Genomic DNA, 26,112 nt, shown 5'->3' with positions numbered 1-26,112 from the left:
GCTGTAGATTTTTTTAAATTTTATTTCCGAGTTTGTTTTTTTTTGTTTTTTTTTACAGTTTGTTTCCTGTGTGTATATACATGCTCATACTTTGAGAAACTCAGCAGGTGTCCCACCTTTCATGATGACGAATGAATTTGTTAGCTACATTCTCATCACGTAACACGCTACGCTAAGCCAATATCAAAAGCTACAAAAGCTATGGTGGGAAACTCAGATGGCCACAGAGGTTTGGAGTGAAGACAACGCACAGCCGTCTTCCTCCCGGGTTAGAAGGGGTTGATGCGGAGTCCCGTTCCCAGAGGCGAGAAGGGGTTGACTTTAGCCCACATTAGTGCATCGTTGAGAGAGATGGCAGATTTACTGTCCTCCAGCAGGAACACTGGACCCTGAGGATGAACACACACATAGGAACAGTGGAGCAGGATGAGCGGAACCTGGCTGAAACACGACGGCTTTATTCTCAAACGTCTCTATTCTTTACCGTCTTTTGATGTTTTGCGGAACTTTTATGACTTTCAAGAAAATATACAAGAATGTGAATGAGATGATCAGGAAGTCACAGCATCTTCACCCACAGTCTGCTTTGCTTCATGGTTTTAAACTCTCAGACTGTTGATTATGCAGAACACCCACACACACACACACACACACACACACACACACACACACACACACCTGTATCCTTTGCCCGGTGAAGCAGGACAGCTGCAGATCAGAGTGACTTGGCAGGTTGGAGCCGGTTACGTAGTCGACGCCGTGGAGAACAAACACATCTGAGAGAGGAAATCAGAAAATGTCAGAAGTGTGAGCTGAGCAGACTTTCACAGACTGACGCTTTGCTGCCACCTGCTGGTTGGAGATATTGTACCATTTGTTGGCTGGATTCTCTTCTGCAGGCGGCTGAACTCATCTCTCTGACTGTCTGATGGAGGTCTGCAGGACACACATGCACACACACACACACACACACACATTCTTGAATTAACATTCTTTCCTTGTGAAATAATTTGAGTCGATATTCTGTCAAAGCTGAAAAGGAGAAAGGTTTTTAAAGCTGTGTCCTACATGTTGCTGGTCTGCGTGCACGCCCTCCAGGCATCCAGCTCCACAGAGAGCTGCTCGATCTTCAGAGGAACGGACACCTCCCGCCTCTTCAGCAACTGACTGAAACACAGAGAGAGGAAAAAACCATAAAAAAACCAGTTCACGTGAAAATTACACAAAAAAGTGGAAGTAAAGACAAATTTAGTCTCATCACACTAAATGATGCAATCTGGCCAGACTGAACAGAGAACCACGTGTCAATCTGCCCCCTGCCAGTCACTGGTCTGCAGTGATGGCAAGTAACGAAGTGCAAATACTTCGTTACTGCACTTAAGTAAAAATTTCAGGTACTTTTTATTTTTAGAAGTATTTATTATTCCGACAACTTTTTACTTTTACTCCCTACATTTTGAATCCGAATATTGGCACTTTCTACTCCTTACATTTTCCCAAAAAGCTCGTTACTTCTTTAAATATACACAATGCTTCCATAACGCCGGCAAACATTTGATCAGGCGTTCACCTCCCCCCCCCCACACACACACACTCACACACAAACACACACTCACACGGCGCTCCAGCTGAGCGTCAAAAAAGCAGCCGCGGCGCTTTTAGCGGTGAAACACGGTCCATTCCTCATTTTTTGCCATATTAACCTCGACCGAATTATCAGAAAAATCACGGGGAAAAGGCTGGTATGAGGCACTGTAGGCACAAATTGAAATAAAGAGCGCATATATGGCAAAAATGAAAGTGAAACTAAATCGCGTGTTTTGCCGGCTCGACGTTTCTGCCCGCTGGGCAATCTTCAGGCGCTGAAAACACGCAAAATAAAGTACATTTCCCTTCAACACACAATTTGGCTTAATAAAGGTAAGTATGAGGCACAATTCGGCGTTACTGAATTTATTTATTATTTTGGGGGGGGGATCTTGGTAAAGACCTGGTATTTAAAGTTATTATAAATCATATTTGATGTCTTACCGAATTTTTGCAAAAAAAATAAAATAAAAAAAACAAAACAAAATCCCTGTCCCGGCGAGGGGCAGGATGCTCATTACAGAGTACTTTTGAATTCATTATTGTATTTTGCAAGTAATGTGATTAGTCATGATTAATCGCAGAAAAAATATGCGATTAATCGCGATTAAGACATTTAATCATTACCCAGCACTAATTTATTTATTTATTTATATATTTATTTTTTGCTGTGGTGAAAACTGGTTTCAGGGTAACACTAAAACTTTGAAAGACACGCATGACATGGCTGCCTTCTAGGGTTGCCAACTGTCCCGTGTATTTGAGTCAAAAGAGGCGTGTCCCGTACAGGACGTTGTTTGGCCGCATGAGTAAAAAGCAAAACGCATTTTTTCCTCTCTGTGTGTTCTGAAGGCTACGGAGCCCCGGACATGACATGGCATGTAATCCGAGGGCCCAGCCACCAGGGGCGCTAAAACCAGAGCAGTAGCGCACCAAGCGGAGTGAAGAAGAAACTCACTGTAGAGCTGCTCTGTTTGGGTCAGAAGAAGAAGAATACTGACAGTGTCGCTGTGTGGAGTTTGATCCGGTTTCTCTGTCTGTTCGTTCAAGTTCAAGTTTTTATTTTTATCTCTTGATCTGCCGCTTGTGTGTGCGTTCATAGACATGTAAGTTTGTGCCGTTTCCATATCGGGTATGTTTTGTTTATTTCATTGATTTGTGTCTGCTGCTGCAGACTGTGGTGTTTTCAGTTTAGATTCTGCACCTTGTTGGTTTTTTGGTTCATAAGGTTTTTCAGTTTTGATCTTGCAGTTTTTTAGTTGAAAATAAAAAAAGAATATGTTAAAGTCCAGAAGAAACAGCAGCTGTTTAATATTATTTTGCACACTGAGCAATAAATATAGAATAGAATAGAGTAGAAGACTTTATAAATCTCACAGTGGAGAAATCTCCAGGTGTATAGGCTCATAGAACCCACAGCGGGGTGCAAAAGTAATGAATGGTGCAATAATTAACAAATAATAGTGCAAATCATACTAGGACTGATAATAGAAGCCTAAAGACAATGAAGATCTAACTGTATGTCCAACCTGAATCTTAAACATATGACAGGAAATATATAATATATACAATATATACAATACAATACAATATGCAATATATAATCATACAATATGATATATAATATGTACAATATGTTTTAGCGGAGTGAATGGATACAGCAGAGTGAATGGATGATAAAGTGTCGCTGAATTTCTTAAAGGTGGGGTGCAGGATACTATAATGTCCAGGATTATTGCACATATTCTACACAGTAGAATTGTACAGTCTGACAGCGGTGGGGATGAGAGACCTGTGGTAGCTCCTTCCTGCACTGAGGGTCTCAGTCGCCACTGAAGGAGCTGCTGAGCTCCTCTACCGTCCGGTGCAGTGGCTGAGAGCTGTTGTCCATGATGATGAATGATGCTTGAGTGATAACTGTCTCACTGTGTGCCTCAAATACAAACTGATCATGAGTTATTATGATCTTGTTACTGTAGGTGTAATGCAGTAACCTAATGTGTTTTTATAGTCTATAGTAGGTGTAACTGTGGCAAAATGCTGTTATATATGTATTTTTGACCCCCCCCAAAACCCAATTTTTTTCAGCTGCCCGCGAGAGGCGTCCCTTATTTCAATCTCTGGGAGTTGGCAACCCTACTGCCTTCCCGCCAGTCAGTCACATTTATGCTAGTTTACATTTTACGCTTGAACATTTCTGTGGCACGCATTGGCACGAATCGAGTCGCAAACAGTCGCAAACCACTCGTAAAGTGGTGTGAAGTGTGTGTAAACCCGTCGTGACTGCGTGTCATGTCGGGACGAGAATTTTGAAATGTTCAAAATTTTAGGCACGACAAAATATCGCGACCGTGCCGTGAACTATGCGCCAACTGTCCGTGAACGCCTCGTGAACTCGCCAGGACAATGCGGGAGGATACGTGCCACGACTGGCACTGTTTGAATTACACAGTAAATCATTGCATTTTATGTTAATCTTATTTCATTTTGATAAAAAAAAAAAATTAAAGCAAATACATTAATGTATAAACATGTACAGTGTTGCATTGATGTAGGCTACTATTAAAAAAAAAGTTGAAGAGTTTGTCACGCCCTGTGCCCCTGTGGCCATGTGGGGGCGCTCGGGTCCTGATTTTGTGTTTGTCTGCCCTCATGTTCTCCTGCCTGGTCACCTGCCTGCTTCTCGTGAAGACTGTGAAGTGCTTTGCCAACAACAAGCCGTGGATAACATCTGAAGTGAAGACAATTCTAAACACAAAGAAGAGGGTGTTTGGGAGGAAAAATAGTGAGAGGATGAAGGAGGTGCAGAGAGAAGTGAAAGCCTGCTTGAAGGAGGCTAAGGAGGCTTACAACAAGAAGCTTGAGAGGAAGCTGAGTGATAACAACATGCGGGAGGTCTGGAATGGTATGAAAACCATTACAGGCTGCAGCAGTAAGAACAATGCTGGCTGTATGGACATACAGAGAGCTGAGGAGCTGAACACCTTTTTTAACCACTTCAGTTCCCCACCAACCACCTGCTCACTCTTACAGCCTTCCTCAAGCCATCCTGATCATCACCATCCTGCTTCTCCTCTATGTGCATCTCTCTCACCCTCGCTCTCGAACACCACTCCCACCTCAACTCTCATCACTACGGTCCAGGTGACAACTGAGCTGCAACGTCTCCATCCAAGGAAGGCCCCGGGTCCGGACCAGGTCTGCCCGAGGCTCTTGAGGACCTGTGCTGCTGAGCTGGGGGAACCTCTACAGCAGGTCTATAACCTGAGTCTGCAGCAGGGGAGAGTTCCTTCTGTGTGGAAAACTTCCTGCATCGTTCCAGTTCCCAAGAAAAATCATCTGTGGGAGCTGAGTGACTACAGGCCGGTCGCACTCAAGTCGCACGTTATGAAGACACTGGAGCGACTGGTCCTGCGTATTATACACCTCAAGTGCTGGGAGGACTGGACCCCCTCCAATTCGCTTATCAGGCGAAGGTGGGAGTGGAGGATGCCGTCCTCTACCTCCTACACCGTGCCCTCACATACCTGGATGTTGGGGGGTTCATGGTGAGGATGCTATTCTTCGACTTCTCTAGTGCTTTCAGTACCATCCATCCCAGCCTTCTCCAGGAGAAGCTGAACATCATGGCTGTGGACCCCCACCTCATGACCTGGATTTTGGATTATCTGACTAACAGACCACAGTTTGTCCAAATGGGGGGCTGCAGGTCCTCAACACTGACCTGCAGCATTGGAGCACCTCAAGGCACAGTGTTGTCGCCCCTCCTCTTCACTCTTTACACCTCTGACTTCCAGTATAACTCAGATACATGCCACATGCAGAAGTTCTCTGATGACACTGCTATTGTGGCGTGTATTAGGGAGGGTGAGGAGGGGGAGTACAGGGGCCTGGTGAAGGACTCTGTGGAGTGGTCCCAGCACAACAAGCTCCAGTTGAACACCTCTAAAACAAAGGAGCTGGTGCTGGATTTCCGCCAGGCGCCCCCTGCTCTACAGCCCATCAACATCAGTGGATCTGAGGTGGAGGTGGTCTCCACCTACAAGTATCTGGGGCTGCAGCTGGACAACAGTCTGAGTTGGGCAGCAAACATGGATGCTGATGCTGAGTCTGTTCTAAGCTACTGTACATGTTCTAACAGTCTATTGTATCGAGTGTTCTTTTTTATGCTGTTGTGTGCTGGGGGGCAATGCCAAGAAAAGGGACACCCTAAAGGCCTCAGTATGCTCCCCCGTCGCCACCATGGCGTTCCTACGCCGGCAACCCTACGCCGCTACTGAACATATCTTGCTTCTCCGTCAAGGGAACACCCTCCTCTGCCAAGCCGCTAGCAGTCACAACAACAATGCGGTTTCCGTAGCTCCGGCTTTACCTAGACATAGATCTGTAGTCATAGATTTCTAGACGTACGTATCTAGACACGCGTGCATTTACCAAACATATATCTGCATATATGACATATTTGGCGACACCGGGCTGTGGTGGAGGAGTGGTCTGAGCAGACCATGATGAAATATTGGTGAAACTAATGAGCTTTTGGACGATTAAAGCCGTTTTCGGAGCGGCTATACACATAGCCCCGTCTGCTAACAGTGCTAACACTGCTGAAAGTATAGGGATGTGCGCCGCTTAATTTTGGATCTAAATTTTTCCTGAAGCACTGTTCGGATCAGAAAAGCATTCCGTGTGAGTTCTACTTTATTCTATAAACAACGCGAAAGCGGACCAATCACAGCCCTCGACGTTCACGTCACCACGCGTCGCCTCGACGCGAAGTCACTTTTTTCGGGAGGCGCACATCAAGCCCCGGCGACGGGGGAGTATACTGAGGCCTTAAGGCTGAACAGGCTCATAAGGAAAGCTGGCTCTGTGGTTGGACTCGGCCTGGACTCTGTGGAAAAGGTGGTGGAGCAGAGGATGCTCTCTAAGATCAGGGCGATCATGTCCAATCAGAGCCACCCCCTAAATCCTGTGGTCTCTGGGCAAAGGAAGTACCACTTGACTATTTAATGTTGGATTTATGTATTTATTTATTTGTTTATTTATTATGGCTGTTGCTTTTTGTCTTTTTAACTGTACTTTTTAACTTTTTTTCTATTTCTGGATTTATGAATGTGAGCAACAGACTACACAATTTCCTTTGGGATTAATGAAGTATTTATCTATCCATCTATCTATCTATCTATCTGTCTATCCATCTATCTATCTATCTATCGATCTATCTTGTTCTCCTGTCTGGTCTCCTGTCTCGTTAACTCCCTAATGTGCTGCACCTATCCTGCCCTCTTTATAAGCCCCGCTCTCCTGGTGTGTGTTGTCGGCTCCTTGTGGATCTGTCTGCGTGCTTCATTGTCCCTGCCTGCACCTCAAGCTCTGCATGCCTTGTGTTCCGGTATCCTGTGTTCGTGGCAATAAAAGACCTTTTGAACTCCGCCTGGCTGCCTGCACGTGGGTCCTTCCACCTTGGATCGTGACAGAAGGAGCCGACCATCTCTGGACCCAGCAGGCAGTAAGTCTTCAGCCTGTCGGTGGCGGTGCTCCACCCGACCCGGATTGTCTGCCTATGGCCCCCCGCCGGCGAAAGAAGCTCGCCCCCGGATCGTGTGCCGGCGAAGCTGCCCGTCCTGTTCCTGTTTGCTGCCGTGGTGCAGTTCTGTTCCCCTGTTCCAGTTCCCGTTTCTGCTAGGTGCAGTTCCGTCCCGTCCCTTTGCCCCCGTCCGAGTCTGGTTTCTGCTCCCGTCCCGTCTGCCCCCCTCCTCTGCCCGGGAGGGTTGCCTCGTTGTGCGCCAGGAGGCGCACATTAGGAGGTGGGTACTGTCACCCCCTGTGCCTCTGCGGCCATGTGGGGGCGCTCTGGTCCTGATTTTGTGTTTGTCTGCCCTCATGTTCTCCTGTCTGGTCTCCTGTCTCGTTAACTCCCTAATGTGCTGCACCTGTCCTGCCCTCTTTATAAGCCCCGCTCTCCTGGTGTGTCAAAAGACCTTTTGAACTCCACCTGGCTGCCTTCGCGTGGGTCCTTCCACCTTGCATCGTGACAGTTAGGTCTATGAGCATGATTTTTGACACTACAGTTTAGAAACCAGGTCCATCTAAGTTTCATAAGTCAATATTGATACAACGTAGAAATGGCAATAAAAATACTTTTTACTTTTCATAATACTTTTGAGTACATTTCAGGGCCTGGACTTTTTAGTTTTACTTGAGTGGACCAGTACTTTCATGTTTACTGAAGTAATTTTTTACACAGATACTTTTACTTCCACTCAAGTAAAGAATTGGTACTTTTGCCACCTCTGCTTAATCTCCCCCTTCCCCCCCCCTCCCCCCTCCCCACACACACACACACACACACACACACACACACACACACACACCCCCCGACTGTGCCCTCGCCACTCGTCCCATTTGGGGAAAATGGAATCCCCTTTTTTCCTTTCACTGCTTCTTGCTCTTTCTGCTGTTTCCTTGCATTGCTAGTATTTCTGGATGTGCTCATTTTTGTATTTGGGGATTCGGGTTCACCCCCTTTCAATTAAAACACCAAATAATTATACAAACTGCAAGACACTGCCGATTTCCCGGGGAGCTCCACTCCGTGCGTGTCTCACAACATGGTGTCTCCAGAAGTCAATCAGACTTCATTTGGATGACATTTTGGATCTTATCCTGCGGCAAAGCTTTGCACATTCATATGATACTGATGCCGCTACTACTGCTGTGACTATAGCTACCCCAAATGCTACTACTGCCCCTACTACTGCTGCGACTGCAGCAATTCCTACTACTACTGCTGCTGATGCAACTGTTATCACTCCCACTACTGCCGCCACTGCAACTGCTGTGGCTACTACTGCTGTTGCTGCCGACCCCGCTGCCATTACTGCATTGGTTGTCCATGTTGTTGCAATGTCTGTTTCCGTTTCGGCAACTTTTGTTTCGACCACTTCTGTTTCGACCATATCCGGTTCGGCCACTTCTGTTTTGACCATATCCGTTTCATCCACTCCTGTTTTGACCACTTCCGTTTCGGTCACTTCCATTTCATCCACTCCTGTTTTGACCACTTCCGTTTCGGTCACTTCTATTTCATCCACTCCTGTTTTGACCATATCCGCTTCGGCCACTTCAGTTTTGACCACTTCCGCTTTGGTCACTTCCGTTTCGGCCACTCCTGTTTTGACCACTTCCGTTTCGGCCACTCCTGTTTTGACCACTTCCGTTTCGGCCACTTCAGTTTTAACCACTTCCGTTTCGGTCATTTCTCTTTCATCCACTCCTGTTTTGACCATTTCCGCTTCGGCCACTTCAGTTTTGACCACTTCTGTTTCGGCCACTTCTGTTTCAACTTCTGTTTCTTCTTCCGCTGCCCCCACTGCCATTTCCGCTACTTCTGCTTCCATGCAAGAAGTGGGCTCGATGGAAATGCTCCTCGGTGTCATGTCTTCTTTTATAATTGTGGTGATGGAATTCTGCAGTTCCAGACAGTCCTCTTCATAAGGTTTCGGTTCCCAGGGTTCTTCCACGTGCCCGGGAAGGCTCACCAGTGAGTCTCTGTCTGGGTTTGTTGTTCCCAAAGATGATGGCATGCTTTCAGATATTTTGAACAAAGTCTCCTAAAAATTAAACTTCAATGAGATAAAAATGCCTCAATCCAGTCGAAGGTTCTACCCGCTCTTCTGAGTTCTAAGTGCGTCTGTGAGTTAATGGCAGCTGGTACCCTCAGCTCTGAAATGTGGCTTTGATGTGTCAGGTTCAGTCACTTTGATGTCACACTGTCACTGGTTGCTTAGCAACCATGCTGCTGCTGGTCAGTGCAGGCCAAGCCTGTCGAATGATTCTAGTAGAATAGCTTTTCATAGTTTATTCTCACACACACACGCCTCTGATTTGGAATTTTATACACTGTGTAAATAAACTGTTATAAATTCCCTGTTGGTTTTGTGTTTGATGTTGTCAATAGTTTAGTCGGGCATCCCAACTGAACAGCTGTGGGGTCCCAGCAGGACGGGAGTGTGGGAGGAGCTTATCTGGTGCCACTGCCAATTGTTCAGTACATAGTGAATGCATTCATGAATAGAGTGAGTTCATATAGTTCAGTGTCCCGTGCTGACGCGCTGCTGTGCAGCAGAGTGATTGGCTGATGGGAGAGGGGGGCGGAGCTGAGGCTGATTCCAGAGAAGGGTTCTGGTTTTAGAAGAGTGTGATGCCAAGCAGCTGTTTTATGAATGGAGGGTTTTCACGTAGTTTAACCACAGCTGTATCTACCTCGTGTATTCATAGAGCGCAGGCACGATGCTGGAGTATTGTCTTCTGATGGCCAGCAGCCCTCCGATGTAACCGCACAGGATCAAGAGCTCACTGCGGACTCTACGCACACACACAGATGAACACACACACAGTAGATGAATATAGTACAGTTGGTTTGTGGTATATGGTGTCAGGAGGAAACATTCAGTGGCTCGTACTCTGTGAAGGAGGCGGTGGTGAGCCGGTCAGTTCGGATGTAGCTCATCAGGTCAAGGATTTGGTGAACGCCGTCTACCGTCCAATCAGAACCAGCCAGCTGCTCTGTGAGGCGGACATCACAAACTCAGTCACTGAGCCAGGAGCACACATGTAATGTAAAAAGTTTGTAGTATCTACGATTACGAACACGTTTCACAACTCCTGCTGATCAAATTCTGTGTGACTTCAGCTCCAGCGGACATTCACTGAGTCCACTGTGTGATTCACTGAAAAAATACACTACAGATGACTTCTGACCAGACTGCTCAGAGTTCAGTCAGCAGGACTCAGTGGGTGCTCAAACATCCACAGGCTGTCAGTAGAAACAATCACATACATCTCAGAAAGCAGCACAGCTGTTTCGTCTGTGTTCGGTTATTTCTCTTCAGCTCTGCTGTGATTGATTCATAAGGATCAGACATTGACATGGGGCCTGCAAGACCCACCACAACAAGATCCCATGCACTTTGCCAGCCCTCCTACCCCTCTACCCCCTTGTCTTCCCGCCCTCCTGCCCAGCGGTGGGTACCTTTGACATGCTGGATCCCGATGTGCAGAGCGTGTTCCGGCTTAGAGCTCAGCAGGTGGAACTTCACGGCAGCAAACAGATCACCGTCGCTGAGAGCCGCTTCAGCTAAAGAACCACAGTCCTCCAGAGAGGGAAGCTCACACTGAGGAGAACACACACACACACACACACACACACACACAACGGGTCCAATGAAAATGAGGTCAAATGGAAGCCAGGAGACAGTGAGAACAGAGCGAGACAGGAGCAGCTCAGTGTGGTAAATAGAGAAGGATCTAGTTTGAATCTCGGCTCTGCTGCTCACTTAGAACACGTCTACAACTCATTTTGGGTTCTCCTACTTCAACCGAATTCATTTTGGTTGTGATATGTTTTATTTGATGTTTATTTTTCACTTCACTAGTCAATAAAAATGGTGCAGAAGAAGGAAGTTTTTTATCCCCCGGCTGCCTGGCAGGGTACTCACCCGCTGGTGCAGCTGGTTGACTTCAGCAGCACTTCCTGGATAAAACGCACACAGCTTGGCCAACAAAACATGATTATCAGGAATCATCTGCAGCAGGTTGGCTGACAGCTCCCTGAACACAACACAACACACAGTTTAGACTTGTGGAGCCTGGATTGGTGCGCCCTCTGCTGGTGTGCTTTCACACTACGGCCCTTCAGTGTGTGTTCAGTCCATCTGCAGGATCGCCTGTGCGTCCTGAACACAGCAGGTGTGAGAGCTCTAATGCTGGGTTCACACCGGATGCGTTACGTCTCCGGAACAGAATTACCGCAACACCGTCCCTCACGCTGCCTCCGGCGGGGCTGCAGTCCGCTCTCCAGATCTCACTCACTGATTCCAGTGAAACCTGCCCAACTCAATAAAACCCAGCCCAAGTCTCAATCTCTGTAGAAACTCGTGATAAAACCATAAAACTCATATTTGTATAATAAGAAAATTTATCATAAGCACACAACTGCTCCGAATAAACAAGCAGTAAAACAGGCTCCCGCAAACAGTGCAATCAGACAACATTCAAGAAACAATAGCAACCAATCACCTAAATCCAGCTTTCTGTAATGAAATAGATGATTAAAAAATATGCAGGTTGATTTGCAATAACCGATCTCCCTCTCTCGACACACACACACACACGCAGGCATGTATACGCACACACACACAAAACAGAAATTGAACCACAGAACCTACATAGAACCTGACTCCAACATGTGAGGGTGTGTTCCTACCACGTTGCCGTCGTCATGTATTTCCGGGCCAGCAGTTCCAAGCAGTAAGCCGTGCTCTGATTGGCTGCTTCACCGAGGACGATGCCCACACAGGCGGCCAGCTCCAGCTCGTTCCCTCGGATCAGACTGGACATGGCGAGCTGTAGACACACACACACACACAGTACAGCCTGACCGCTCCCTACCTACACACAGCTGATGGTGACACACTGATAGTGGTACCTGCACATCGTCCACGGCGAGGTGGCAGCACGCCGCCAGAACTGAACATCCATCCTGAAAGTACCACTCAGCCAGCTCCTTACAGACCGACTGCAGGAGGCTGCAGGAGGAGTCACTGGTTAGATTAAGCGCTATTCTTGCTAGCAAAGAGCAGCTCTGTTACTATTTGATGAAACTCCTGTTTGCCGGAGGAGGAGCCTCATTACCTTTGGTACTGCTGTCTGTTGTCCACGTCGTTCATCGTGTGGTTGACGGAGGAGGTCAGAGGAGCACGAATGTTGCCTTCAACCGCTCCCTGAAAGTTGGAATTCTCTGTTATTGTTTTAACTGTTGTTTTATTAGTGACGTTCCCGCCGCCCACCCTCTACATCCACTCCACCTGCCCCCTCCTCATACCTGAGCGATCAGCACCGCCTCCAGCAGCTGACCCCGCCCTGTGAAGAATGCCACCAGCTTCTTAATGTCTCCGGTGGCAACGCAGTAAGGGATGGCATCGTCATTGTCCTCCGCCATGAGCTGGTCAGCTCTCCTACAACACACACACACAGTAATTTATACCTGTTCACATGTCTTTTTTGAAAGGTGTGTTGGTGTTTTGTTAACAAATTATTTAAAAATAGTTATTATATTATATATTATATATATTATTATATATTATTATTATTATCATTAATTATTGCATTTCTCTTATTTTGCTTATTTTTTTCAAACGTAATGTGACAGAGGTTGTCTTTAACTGGGTGGAGTATTTGGCTACAGTTACTGGTGACGTGAGAAGAGTGGTGAGAGGACAGGTTTACCTCTGCATGAGTTTCTTCCAGTATTTCATGGAGACTCCAGGAGCCACAGACAGAGCCTTCTCCCACTGGAAACGCACAAGTCACACAGGAGGCAGACAGCGGTCAAACTTCGGTCACACACATACTGGAAGTCACAATCAGTGGTGGTTTCACAGGTCAGCACAGTCAGAAACAAGCTGCAGACACAACACACTGACCTTTAGCCTGCTGTAAGCTGTCTGAACGAACACTTCATTAAGACAAAGAGCTAGCTGTGAAACTAAAACTCTTCTGGATTATTGAAAGAAAGCACACACACACACACACACACACACACACACACACACACACCTGCCCCAGCTCCACCATCAGCTCACAGTAGCGCTGGATCTGTCCCAGTCTCAGGTGAATATCTGCTGCTTCCTTCAGCTGCTCCTCTTTGCTCGGCGCTCCGATTCCCCCTCCAAACTTGGACATCTTGACGATGGTCAGCTCCTGAGCTTCAGACTGAAGCACACACACATCAGCAGCAGTGTTAGTCGCACCCCACACACACACCCACACAGATACACTGTTCTGCACAGAGAAACTAAGTCAATCAGAGTCAGAGAATGTGCTTCATCCCTGACAGTCGCTCTGCGCCTCTCTGTATTGTGTTTGTGTGGCAGTTTTGTGTGTGCGCAGTAGTTTTGTGGCACTAGTTGTGCAGCAGCTGTGTGGCTGTCGGGACTCACAGTCTTGAACTTGAGCAGGTGCTTCATATGCATCACTCCTTTGCTGTAGCTGTTGGGCAGCAGCGAGTCGTCCTGACCGTTAATCACAGAAACCAAATCCCACAGATTACTGCTGCCGCCTGGAGGCTGGGAGGAACACACACAAACAAACACACACAAGTTCATTTGTGTATTTATGTAGTAACATGGATTACTTGTTGGATTACTTGTTGGACTGCAGTCACTGGGTTCTTACTGAGAAGCACTCGGAGAACCAGCGCAGCTTCTTCCCGCGGACGTCCAGACTCAGCTTGTCCAGCTCCTGCTTCACGTCTCGGGAAACTTTCCCACAGAGCAGCGGCGGCGAGCCGGGAACCATCGCCATGTCTGCAGAGCGACGCGGCGGTCAGACCAGGACAGGATGCGGCGGAACAGGAAAGCGGCGGGGGACAGGAAGAGGAAGCGAACCTCACCTGTGTTCCCGATGACCTTCTCCCACGGCTGCTCCGTCAGCACGTTGAGCAGCAGTGGCGAGATGAGCGGCGTCAGAGACCACAAACGCACCGTGCTGTCTCTGCTGCAGCTCGCCATGGTGAACGGACGCTGAGGGTGGCACGTCAGACCTACACACACACACACACACACACATCAAACACACATGATAAACACACATGTCAAGAGATACACGAACACTATCCGCGTGTCTCACCGTAAACGTCGGCTCCGTGGTCGAACACTGTGTCCAAGCATGTGCCGTCTCTGGTGTCCCACACACGGATCGTATAGTCCCAAGAACCTGTGCAAGTTCAGACACACAGTTTTTTAATGCTGTTTTAGTATGTCAAAAGTTCAACCTGTGTGGTTGTTGTAATGACCCTTCTGTCCACTGGGTGGCAGCAGTGAGTCACATCATATCACCTGATCTCTCAGACTAAATGCAGTTAGAGTGACTCACTGCCCCACCGCTGATACAAAGTGAGAGGTTTAACAGTTAAACCATCAGTTAAACTTACTCATTTGACTGCGAACAAGTAGTAATAACTATACAACTTATTATATATGAACTATAGAACTTTGCTGTTTTACTTGTTTTACTGTCAGGAGGCCACAAAATTCCTCTGAGCTGTTCTACTGATAGCAGAAGGTGTGTGAGTGTGTGTAACATGAGAGTGTGTGCAGAAACAGAGACTGGTCAGTACAGGCTAAAGTGCTGTGAATTGTCAGTAGACGTGTGTTTTTACCTGAGATGAGTAGATACGGGACCTCTGTGTTCCACATCAGACCTCTGACAGGAGCTGTGTGACCACTCAGCACGTTGATACAGGCATCCTGCGTGTAGTCCCAGATACGGACAGTTCTGCGCGCGCGCACACACACACACACACACACACACACACACACACACACACACACACACACACACACACACACACACACACACACACGGATGAACAGGCTGCTGTCTCTCCTGTGTTCTGTGTGAATCTGTTCTCCATGTTATTCATGTTTCTTTTCACCATTCATATCAGCTTTAAGTTGTTCATTTTTGATAAAACTAGTTCATCATAAACAGCAGAGAATTAATCAAACAATGTCTCATAGTGAGTGAATAATATTAACTACAATTTAATTCATTATTTTTCATCAATGAGCCCTGAAAACCAAAATATGCGGTGCATGGTCCACCTGGAGGGGAGGGCTTTAGAGGGGGACGAGGACACCGGGGAGGGTGCTGGAAAGTTCACAATCTATCTTTTAAAATTTTAGATTATAAATCTTCAAGTGTCTGAGTAGATATACAGAAACAATGGAGGGTTCACAGTGTTTTCGCTGCTCACTCTGAAATAAAAAAGTTTATGTTTGTAGGTTGGCTGAAAATCGCCACGCTCACCCGTCGTCGGAACCCGAGCACAGGATTCCCTCTCTGAGCGGAGACCAGCGGACATGGAATACTTTGGCCAGGTGTCCGGTGAAGACCTTCAGAGGCTGGTCCGAGCTGGTGGCCAGGTAGTAGACCCGCACGTTCTTATCCTCACAGCCGGTGGCAATCATGTCCCTGCAGAGTCAGGAAACACTTAAAACACACAGTTCTGCCCCTGCAGTTAGGCTTTGAACCTGGCTGTGAGTGCGTGTGTGTGTGTGTGTGTGGGTGTGTGTGGGTGTGTGTGTGTGTGTGTGTGTGTGTGTGTGAGCGTCTGTGTGTGTGTGTGGGCTCCTTACTTGTTGTTTTGGCTCCAGTCGCACCCGAACACAGCAGCAGGGTGTTTGTACTTGTGGAGGATTTTACCATCGATGGTTCGGATGATGCTGCACTCAGAAACACAACACACACACACACACACACACACACACACACACACACACACACACACACACACACACACACACGAGTGAGACGGCACAGACAGAACAAAAACACCGTCACCGGGGCTCACAGCCGTCCTACCAGAATCCATCTCCACTGCAGGTGGCGATCCTCTTGGAGTCCTTGTGGCTCCAGGAGATGCAGAAGATCCCGTTCTTACCGTGCTGGAGGCAGAAAAACATGGAGGAGCACAGTCTGCATGTTACACATGAAGCTATCCAGAAACTCTCAGTCGCAGCACATTTGTGACCACTTCTAAAGGACGTGACATGAGAATGAATGCGAGTGTTGTGGGAATAACTACAGGTCGGAGTCACCTCGTTAAAGCGGGTGATGATTTTTCCCTTCCTCACATCCCAGATAAACGCTCCGTTCCGAGACGTCGCCCCGGCGATACAGTTCAGATCTCCTTCAGAAAAAAACACCAAAACAACCGAGTCAACCCCCTCAACACAAGCGTGTGTGTATGTATTTAAGGTGATCATACCTGGAGCCCAGGACAAAGAATAAACCACTCCCTCGTTGCCGGGCGATGTGTAAACAGCTGTGAGTGTGTTGGTGTCCCAGATTTTGATCGTCCCATCAAAGCTGGCCGTGGCGAGCAAGTTTGGATCATCCGGCTTAAATTTACAGTCAAAAATGGTTTCTACATGACCCTGAAACACACACACACACACACAAACACACACACAGACCCGGAATGAGAAAATGTATTCCTCTATCATTTCACGTGTCGTCTGTCTCAGTCTGATCTCACCAGGTCTCGAAGGAAGTCCCACTTCTTGGCGCCCATGTCGTAGAGGCCGACGCCCCCGTCCATGAAGCAGCAGACGGCGTGGCCCGGCGGCAGGGAGAAGGAGCGGTTCTGGGACAGCGTCGGAGGAGGGACGGCCTCGCTGGTGGAGCTGGTGTGTTGGCTTTTACTGGGAGAGATGGAAGTCTGTGCTTCAGAGACAGAGCACATGTCAGAGCTGCAGGGTCTGGACTCAGAGGAACAGGTCTTCCTGTGGAACGCTGGTCTGACCCTCCTGCTGCACACCCAGTCATCCCTCTCTCACCGATTTAGTCTATTCTCAAAGCACAGAAATCTGCAAAGTACCAATGTAATTTAATTGAACTGAATGATTTACATGAACTTGGCTGTTGAGTTTTAAGTGTTTTTGTTCTTTAAAGCTCAATCTTCATCTTGAGTTTCTCAAACCTCATCAATCATGACTTATTTCTCTCCCTTTTCGCCTCATCCTCCACTTGGCTCCTCATCTACTCATCCTCCTCTCCTCCACCTACCTTTCTTGGCGAGAGGTGAGTTGAGGACGTGCAGAGCGTGAAACCCCGTTTTCTTCAATTTGAAACTGTCCAACGGAGTCGAGCGAGACACGTTCCAAACCCTCAAAACCCCGACTTGTGAGTCTGTAAACGCACACACACACACACACACACACACACACACAGAATGAATGAGCATGAGAACGTGTGTTTACCTCAGTGATGAATGAGTGTACCTCCGGTGATGAACATGCCCGGTGCTGAAGGGACCCAGGCCAAACACTGGACTGAAGCTGCAGCGGAGGGGAAGCAGAAGGACGTGATACAAGCCAGCGCTTCGCTGTCCACCAGCCGGATCCCGTTATGGAGGTTAGACACTGCCAGAAAGACATAAAGTTACAGTTACTACTGTCAAAGTAACTAGTTACTTTAGTACCTCAGTGTGTTCTTTTGGTAATTTTGCTCGCATAGCAGTGACTGCAACTGAAACTCATTTCATGACAGTAATTAGATAAATCATCAGTGCTAAAAGCGGTGGAGTAGCAGAGACAACAGTTTTTCATGTCTGGGAAGACGGTTCATTCGGTTCACTCTAACTGATGAGCTGGATACACAGAGAAACATCTTATTTCCTGGTTTGCTGTGTTTGCGTGGCTGACCCAGTAGGTAGTCTGTTGATAGAGGGTCCCACTCCAGAGCGCTGATGGGGTCTTCTTCATCCGTCCCCTCCAACGACTCGGGGCGCAGCACGTGTTTCTGACTCTTACTGCCTGAAGACAGAAGACCGGCGGACTGTTGGTGACTGACCACAGCACGCCACCACACCGGCACATCCAAACGCTAGCTACACATGTCAGTACTCCTGGGTTCCTACCCGGCTGGAAGACGGACAGGCTTCCGTCCGTGTGTCCGAACACCAGCTTCCCCTTCTTGGTGGGATGCCACCTGAACAGGCAGATGTCTGACAGGAAGGAGTGGGCCTCCTTGTGCACGGTGACGCCGGGGTCCGGGCCGCGGAACGCCCACAGATACAGCGGACCCCGCTGGGACACGAAGGCCACGCCATCGGCCGAGTTCCAGCACCAGCTGACCGACACCGGAACGCCTGAGGAGACGCACAGTGACAATCCCGCTCTCCTGACGTCCTCCTCCCGCTCTCCTCCTGTCCCTCACCTTTGGTGTTGTCCAGTCGGGCCACGGCTTTCTTCTCAGCCACGTTCCACACGATGAGCAGGTTGTCTGCGGAGGCGGAAACGAACAGGTCACAGTGATCTGGACTCCAGCTGAAGGCCGTGATGGTCTTCTTATGCTCTGACATGATGGAGCTCAGCTTAAACTCATTGTACTGCTGGTCCAACTGCAGAGGAGGAAGAGGAGGAGCAGGAAGACATCCAGAGGGAGGATGAGGAGGGGAGAAAGAAAGTTCAGTTATGTTCCCAACAGACACACACAGACACACACACACACACACACACAGACCTGGTAGATGTATATAGCCAGAGTAGCACAGTAGGCAAATCGGTCTCCGCTGGCAGCGCACACGTCTTTGTTCCACGGCTGACATCCTGCGGCCAACAGGCCCACCTGCTTAACTCTGGCCATCCTCACCTGCACACAAAACACACACACTTTCATCACAGCCGTGTGTGTTCTCTGTTTCCTGTAAAGCAAACAGCAGTAAAGATGTTTGTCAACACATTAAAAAAAGAAAGTTTTCTAAAATCCTCAATTTGCACCTTTATCACTGATACATCTGACTTGTTTATCCTTTTAGTTTTTTTTTACTCTTTTAGCATCAAGGCTAATTAGCATTAGCTCTAGAGGCCCGTCTTCGTATGCCCCAGACTAAATCCTCTGATACAGACGCCACTGCTGTGTTCATTACTGTGTAATGAGATTAATTAGGAGAAGCTTACAGATGTGTATCAGAGTAAAACCACTGATGACCTGTGGCTGCACTGCCCTCTACTGGATGCTTGGCTTACACATGGCATTTAAAACACACCTGCTGTGCATAAACAGAGCAGAAATGGGTCTTGAGGCTACCTGATTCAACATGAATGCTAACACCTATAGCCTGCAGACTCGGTTTATGGCTTGATTCTCAGTAGTTCTTATTCCTCTTACTCTCTCCATCAAACATCAGCAGATGTGTCGCCTCCAGCAGACAGCAAAGCCATCGACCGCGGTCAGGTGGATCCACAGGTTGGGCGTAAGATGATTACAGGAAGGATTGGATTAATCTGTGCTGCGATTGGTTCAGACTGCCGCTGAGCTGCAGTTGATCAGTACCAGTACTCAGTAAGAGTATAGTTACCTCGCTCTCCAAACAATGCTGGAGTCAAACTCTGGTAGTCACTGCAGATAAAAAGATAAAGAGTCGGGGGAAGATGGTCTATAATCACGATGTGAGCTAGTTTAACTTATTGCTAATGGTGGCAGATGTTTGTAATGAAGACACAGAAGTTATGGAACATGCTCGCGCCACAGCTGTCGTCTAGTTTCTATGTAAGACAACAGTGTGAAGATCAGTGAGATTACAGTAACGGTAACTGAATGACTGATTTCATGTCAGTAGCTATCGCAGCATCAGAGACAGGAGAGAAGTGGAAAGCGTGTTTCCCTCTGGATGCTCCTGAAGCCTGACGACTGATTCTTCACCCGGATCACAGAGAGGCCGAGGAGAAGGAGCGGGCCGTCGCCATCAAAGCTCCTGTTAGCCTGTTAGCTCGTCCTGTAAGGTGCAAATGGGCTGATTTGCATAAACATTTGTCCTGTAGCTGAGATCATGGACACACTAATGACGCGCTGCCACAGAAACCTGAGAGCTCTGACAGAGGAACGGCTTCAGCTGAGAGGGGACGCTTTCCTCTGAACCAGCTCAAATAAATAAGGCTTGGAAACACTGATTCATGAAGACAACATATGTTTCTGTCTGCAGAATAAAAAGAATGAAACCCTTTATACACAAACACACACAGAGCTGCCTAAACTTACAGTAGAAACTACTTGCTGTTTTATTTCCTGGCCAGTTGTGGAGAAAACATCAAGAAGCTACAAAAAATACAATGTTCCTGTGAGGCATTCACAGCTGCTCCACAGAGAATCCAGAGAAGGTGTGAGCATCTGATGAAGGTGAGACTGATCACGATTGATGACTGTGATAATAAGGCTGACTGTGGCTGATGGTGATGTTAGCTGTGATGCTATGGAGGATAGTGATTATTTTCACTACTGGAAGGACAGTGATGATGGTGATTACAGAAATGACAGTGATTAGTGATGGAGATGATGGTGATGATGATGATGATGATGATGACAGTGGCTGTTGTAACCATGCTGATGCTGATAACAGTGAGAAACCTGTTCCTATAACTTCAATCAGGTCTTTAAGTTTCAGTGAAGTTATCCATCCTACAAAGGTCCACTAAATAAATCTGTCTGTAACTCTGGTTCTTTTCACTTCCAGCCCTCAAACTGAATTTCTGCCTTGAATCAAACATCCGTGTCTGGACCGCTGCTCTGGGAGAACATGAAATCTCCACACAGACAGGTCGCTGGTTCGAGCCCGCGTGTCGCCAGTGTACGCCTATGCACTGTCGCATCGGGTCGCGCGGTCTTCAACGTGCGTGACATGCGGTGCGATTCACATGTCGCCGTTTTGTGGACGTGATGAAGAGGAGCTGTCTCACCCGCCCACTGAGGCACGGGGGTGTAGAAATGAAGCGCCCCCCTACACTGTTTGACTCCATTCCCGATGTTATTATTGTCAATATTTATTTAATATTGTTGGGATCAACAGGTTTCACTAATCCGCGTGCACGCGGAGCTCTTCGGGGCTCGCGCTCCGGACACACCTGCGCTCCGTCGGCTCCGTGATTCCGCTCCGTGCTCGCGCTCACCTGCCCGGGGCGCCGGGCGGTCGGTGTCCGGCGGTCGGAGTCTCACCTGCAGCTCATGTGAGCGTCGCCTCTCCCCGCGGACAGGCTCGTGCAGGGCGGACAGCTCCCGGTGCTGAAAGGCGCTCGTGCGCTGCGTGCTGCGTGCGGAGGCCAGTGACGGAGGCTGTGATTGGCGGAGAGGAGGAGGGACGCCGAGCTGTGATTGGCTGAGCGGACTGTCGCTCAGTAGGAACATGATGTGTGACTACATTAGAGACAGCTCCATCTGCTGCCTCCGCAGGACTTATTATCACACCGCCGTCACAAAAAACACGTCTTCACCTCAACAGGCAGCGATTCCTCCACAGGAACATCTCTTACGAGCAATTACAAAACTTGGGAGCTTTTCCCAAATGATTATTCTCTGCTTGATTTAGTGACTATTTATTTTATATTGGTGGAACGTTTGGATCGCTCCAAGTCATTTTGTAGTTCATTTTTTGTTTTTTTCCCCCATTTTTTTTTTATATAATTTTCGATATAAAAATTTTAACACTATTTTTTGCGGGTGCAATATTATCTCACATGAAGTTTGAAGAAAGAAAAATGTTTTGACCAATCCCTTTAACTTGTACACCACTTCCTGTACTGTTGTAGACTACTCCAGTTCAGTTTAATTCAGTTTCATAGATGTAACTCCAAATACAGTAAGGTCATCTCAAAGACACTTTAAAACAGAAATACCATTCAGTTCCCTTGTAATCCACTTATGTAACTTTGAAGTCTACTTCCAAGAAACATGTAAAGCACTTCTTGAATTCTTCCACCAGTTTACTCAAAACTGAAGAGATTTTTCTATTCTGCACCATTTGGTTATGCTCATTTGCCAAATCACGATTTACATAAAACTGGAGACCACATCCTGGGAACTTGTAGCTTGTTGTACCTTCTCTGAAAACATCTGAAACCTTTACAGACCACTTCCTGCACCTTTGGACATCACACTCTGTAGATCTGTGAATTAAATATCATTTAAACTTTTCTTTTTAATATATGAATTTCATGTTATCTAGTTTCCAAATATAAAGAACTAACTTCAGAAATGTTAGAAACTGCAAAACTGACTATTGTTTGATACACCCATAATATTAAACCTCTGACATAGTAGTAGAGCTCCTTTAGGTATGCACTCACTTCAAGGTCTATATTAAAGTTTGAATGTCCTCTTGGCCTTTTGTATTATATGCACTTGTTGACCACTTCCTGTACATTTGTAGAGCACATCCTGGAAACTCAGTCCACTTCTTGTTCATTTTTGTAAGCTGCTTCCTGGACACTTACAGCCCACTTCCTGGAAACGTCTTTAAGCATCACCTTCTGTACCTTTGTAGCATGTCAATTCATTTTCATTTATTTAGCAACAAATACAAGAAAGTCATCCCAAGGCCAATTTTACAGGGAAAAACCCAACTTCCTGTAGCTGTGAACACCACTTCCTGTATAGTTGTATGCCACGTCCTGCTTGCTTCTCAAGTCTGAGCTCCAAGATTTATCATTTAATCAACTTCAGTTTTGAACATTTCTCTTACACCGTTGGCAGCCACCCCCCCCCCCCCCCCCCCCCCCTTCAATATACATTAAAATGTGAATGTGAAGCTGTTTTGAGGCTGAGATGTCATTGACCAACATTAAGTTAAACTATTTTGATACCACTACATGAAACAACACCTGTGACTCAAATATCAAATTCAGCTTTAAATGTTTTGACTCCTTTTTCAATGAAATAAACTGAAGAGTATGATGTTTAGAAATCATTTTCAGGATCATCTGAAATGTTTTGTGAAATCCTCACATATGAACATTTTACTGAGTCAGACTCATTTCAGCTATTAAACACATTTGTAAATTGATTCAGACCAAAGTCTTTCAAAACTGAATTTAGAATATTTTCATTTAAATAAATGAATAGCATCATGGCTTTACAGCTCAGTGGATCTTGTTTTTTGGTGTTTTAACACAGAACGCTCAAAAACTTGTACTCTTATCCTCAAATAGTGTTTTGCATCACACAAAGGATTAATATTGACCACAAATCTTCCAAAGCCTGAACAGTTTTCTGCAGCCATCATTGACTGCCAATCCTGAGCTTCTTTGGGGGAAAAAAAGGAAAAGAAATATAATCAATATACAAAATTTTATTAGAAAAAAAAAACAGAAGAAAGTCATTCTACAGACGTGTACATTAAAATTGCTGCAAACATTTTACTCGGACTACATATAAACGCTGGCAGTAAAACGACAGTAGAGAACCAGCACCAGACTCAAACATGAGCGGTGCCTCCACAAATGATAACCCGACACCCCACCGCTGTCCACCGGCCGCACAACAAGGTCAGTCCACTGTCTGATCATAACACAGGCTGAGGGGGCTCTACCATGGAACACACAAACGGGGGGTTAAACTACATGGGGGCCCCCCCCTCACAGCAGCGCCCACTCAGCCACACAAACACAAACTGGAGTTAAGCTCAACATCACTTTCTGTCGTCAGCCAAAATGCTCAGTCGTCATCCTCGTCGTCATCATCGTCGTCCTCCTCGTCTTCGTCATCATCATCGTCGTCATCGTCATCATCATCTGCCACTTCCTGCTTCTTGGCGGAGGGCCTGCCGGGACCACTTTTCTTCACATCGCCCTTCCCGGAGCCGCTTTTGCTTTTGTATGCCGCCATGTCCTGAGAAAAGAAAGAAAGAAAAAGTCTGTTACAAACCATCATCATCAAAAAGCACAAATCAAAGTCCAGGTGGCGTGCGCGCACCTTCTCGTATTTCTCCTTGAGTTTGCCAGCCTTGGCCTCGTACGGCCCCTTGTCTTTGGCGCTTAACGTAGACCACTTCTCCCCGAGCTTCTTGGCGATGTCACCGATGGAGATTCCTGGATACTCCTCTTTCACTTTGGGACGGAACTCAGAGCAGAAGACGAAAAAGGCAGAGCTGCAGAGGACACAGAGACACAATTTAAACCCGCTCACACACTCCGGACCACATGGAGTTGCAGAATGACACTTACGGGGGCCTTTTGGGGGCGTTGGGATCCTTCTTCTTCTTGGCCTTCTTGGCTCCTTTAGGTGGAACGTAAGACTTCATCTCACGGTCGTAACGAACTTTGTCGTTCTTTGCCATCTCCTCGAACTTAGACTTCTCCTTTGAAGACATTGTCTAAAAACAGCAAGTTTGAACAGAGTTGAAACTACAACCACATGTGGAGAACTGCATTGTTTTCCTGAGTCAATATAACACTTTATGAACCAGGCTGAAATTATCTCAGAAGTTTACCTTCCATCTCTCGGCACATTTCTTGGAGAACTCAGAGAAGCTGACGTTCGTCCCTGGATTTTTCTTCTTGTGCTCTTCGCGACACGTCGCAATGAAGAATGCATAGGAGGAGATTTTTCCTCGGGGCTTGTTTGGATCTTTCGCCATGGTTCCAGTTGACCTGCAAATAAGACATCAAAAATAAATAACAAGCACAACAACTAACACTACCAAACATTTATCAACTTCCTCATTCCTTCAGGTGTGTTTCTGTTTTAACCATTACACTGTGAGGCCTTCATAAAAATTTTGAAATGACAATTACCAATATATTTTCAAGACACCAGAGGTTCAGACCTTTAAATTTACCACAGAATCTTTCAGTGAATAATCTCCAGACATATTTAAACAGCCGAACAGCAGTTTTGTCTGTTTGGTGTGCTTTAATTAAGGTACACAAACACTTAAGGCCAGAAATTTAGTTATTTCAATAGTTTTCAAGCGAATACATTAAAAAAGGACACAGTTTAAACTGCTGCTCGTTGAATGTGTTCGACTATTAAGTGGAGTACTCCCACAGTGCTGCAGTAAATGTTATTAAAGCGTAAACAGGCCGCGGCTCTCTCACTTAATCCGATTTCAGACGCGACTCCATTTTCTATCTTCCCGCCGAAACACGACTGCGCCAAATAAACTTCTCCGACACGGTGAGGCGGTTTAAAACCCCTCGTTTCAGCCCAGCGGCGGGCATTTACACGGCTGTAACTCACAAGGAAAGAAAAATCCTTATCGGCCGAGTCCGAATCGAACTTTATGGAAACTTTAAAAGGCGGGCTAAGCTCGTGTAGCGGGCTAAGCTAGCCGACCCAAATGGCGTTTCAAGCGCGTGTTGCGCACCAAGTTTTAGCCCGAGGAAAGCTTAAACCTTACCGTGCCACGCAGGATATCTTCACAACCGGACGGGTTTAATCTGGGGGTTTTTAATATATAAAACCCGACAGGACATAAACGATAGAGACGCTGTACAATAGTAGTTACTTCATTAAATGTGCATTTTACTGCTAAATGGTACAGCCGACACGTCTGCGGAACATTACAATAAACTACCGGACGAAAACCAGGACATGTCAGGAATTAAAACAATTTAAAGAACGTAAAGGGAGCGCCGTGACCCACCTTCTCCGCTGAACAGCCTGTGAAGGAGTGAATGAGGAAGAAAGAGCGACTGTTGTTGTCCGTTCTTGTGGGAGAAAAACAAGATCCTAAGCCCCGCCCCTGCGCGCCTCTGATTGGACATGATGACAACATTTACGTTCAAACGTCAAGCAAACGCTGCTGTGATTGGAGGACACACGCGGACGCTCAGACGATGTGTGTGTGCGGCAGCCGGAGGATGATTGGCTACAGCTGGGATTTAAACGAAGAGCGCGAAACGGCTCTTTGTTTGAACCAAAGAAAAGATGGCGGGTATTGTAGCCCCGCTTCTGCTGCTGCAGGCCGCGTAAACCACTCGACCCGGCCTGAACACAGTCTGCTGGCATCACATTTAATGAATGGTTTATTTCTGGACATATATAATGCAAGCACCAACAAATAACATGCTTTTAAAATTACCAAGAAAGGGAATAGACTGAAGCCACTGTTGTAGTTATCCTTATTTATCCTAAATTGTATGGAATAACCTACAAGATCTGCATCTGAACATAAACCCAAAACAA

At 46.8% G+C, this 26,112-nt stretch overlaps 2 protein-coding genes across 3 annotated transcripts; both read right to left on the bottom strand.

Moving 5' to 3' along the window:
• Positions 1 to 50: 50 nt before the first annotated feature.
• On the bottom strand, positions 51 to 21,236 carry LOC115385477 (WD repeat-containing protein 17-like). Its single transcript, XM_030087499.1, has 32 exons — positions 21,148 to 21,236; positions 18,679 to 18,807; positions 18,373 to 18,556; positions 18,074 to 18,304; positions 17,859 to 17,969; positions 17,436 to 17,576; positions 17,221 to 17,343; positions 16,691 to 16,878; positions 16,421 to 16,589; positions 16,251 to 16,342; positions 16,015 to 16,097; positions 15,789 to 15,875; positions 15,460 to 15,624; positions 14,810 to 14,925; positions 14,278 to 14,364; positions 14,042 to 14,191; positions 13,825 to 13,955; positions 13,590 to 13,715; positions 13,207 to 13,362; positions 12,877 to 12,941; positions 12,473 to 12,605; positions 12,283 to 12,371; positions 12,077 to 12,176; positions 11,855 to 11,994; positions 11,088 to 11,199; positions 10,622 to 10,763; positions 10,053 to 10,155; positions 9,853 to 9,954; positions 1,069 to 1,167; positions 872 to 936; positions 679 to 776; positions 51 to 389 (listed from the first exon to the last, which is right to left on the bottom strand). Exons 2-32 carry the CDS (start codon positions 18,799 to 18,801, stop codon positions 270 to 272), a joined length of 3,831 nt encoding a protein of 1,276 aa, XP_029943359.1. The 5' UTR covers positions 18,802 to 18,807; positions 21,148 to 21,236; the 3' UTR covers positions 51 to 269.
• Positions 21,237 to 23,257: 2,021 nt separating this feature from the next.
• On the bottom strand, positions 23,258 to 25,676 carry LOC115385495 (high mobility group protein B2-like). 2 transcript variants are annotated; one of them, XM_030087554.1, is made up of 5 exons: positions 25,571 to 25,676; positions 24,416 to 24,575; positions 24,150 to 24,298; positions 23,899 to 24,073; positions 23,258 to 23,814 (listed from the first exon to the last, which is right to left on the bottom strand). In XM_030087554.1, the coding sequence occupies exons 2-5, from the start codon at positions 24,560 to 24,562 to the stop codon at positions 23,641 to 23,643; spliced, it is 645 nt and encodes a 214-aa protein (XP_029943414.1). In that variant the 5' UTR covers positions 24,563 to 24,575; positions 25,571 to 25,676; the 3' UTR covers positions 23,258 to 23,640. The 2 variants fall into 2 exon arrangements, with proteins under 2 accessions (XP_029943414.1, XP_029943416.1); XM_030087556.1 differs by having other exon boundaries at positions 24,416 to 24,580; positions 25,574 to 25,648.
• Positions 25,677 to 26,112: the final 436 nt, after the last annotated feature.

The sequence above is a fragment of the Salarias fasciatus genome, unplaced genomic scaffold (genome assembly GCF_902148845.1).
Source record: "Salarias fasciatus unplaced genomic scaffold, fSalaFa1.1, whole genome shotgun sequence".
In the NCBI taxonomy this organism is placed as follows: Eukaryota; Metazoa; Chordata; class Actinopteri; order Blenniiformes; family Blenniidae; genus Salarias; species Salarias fasciatus.
This window is presented reverse-complemented; position numbering and strand designations above follow the sequence as displayed.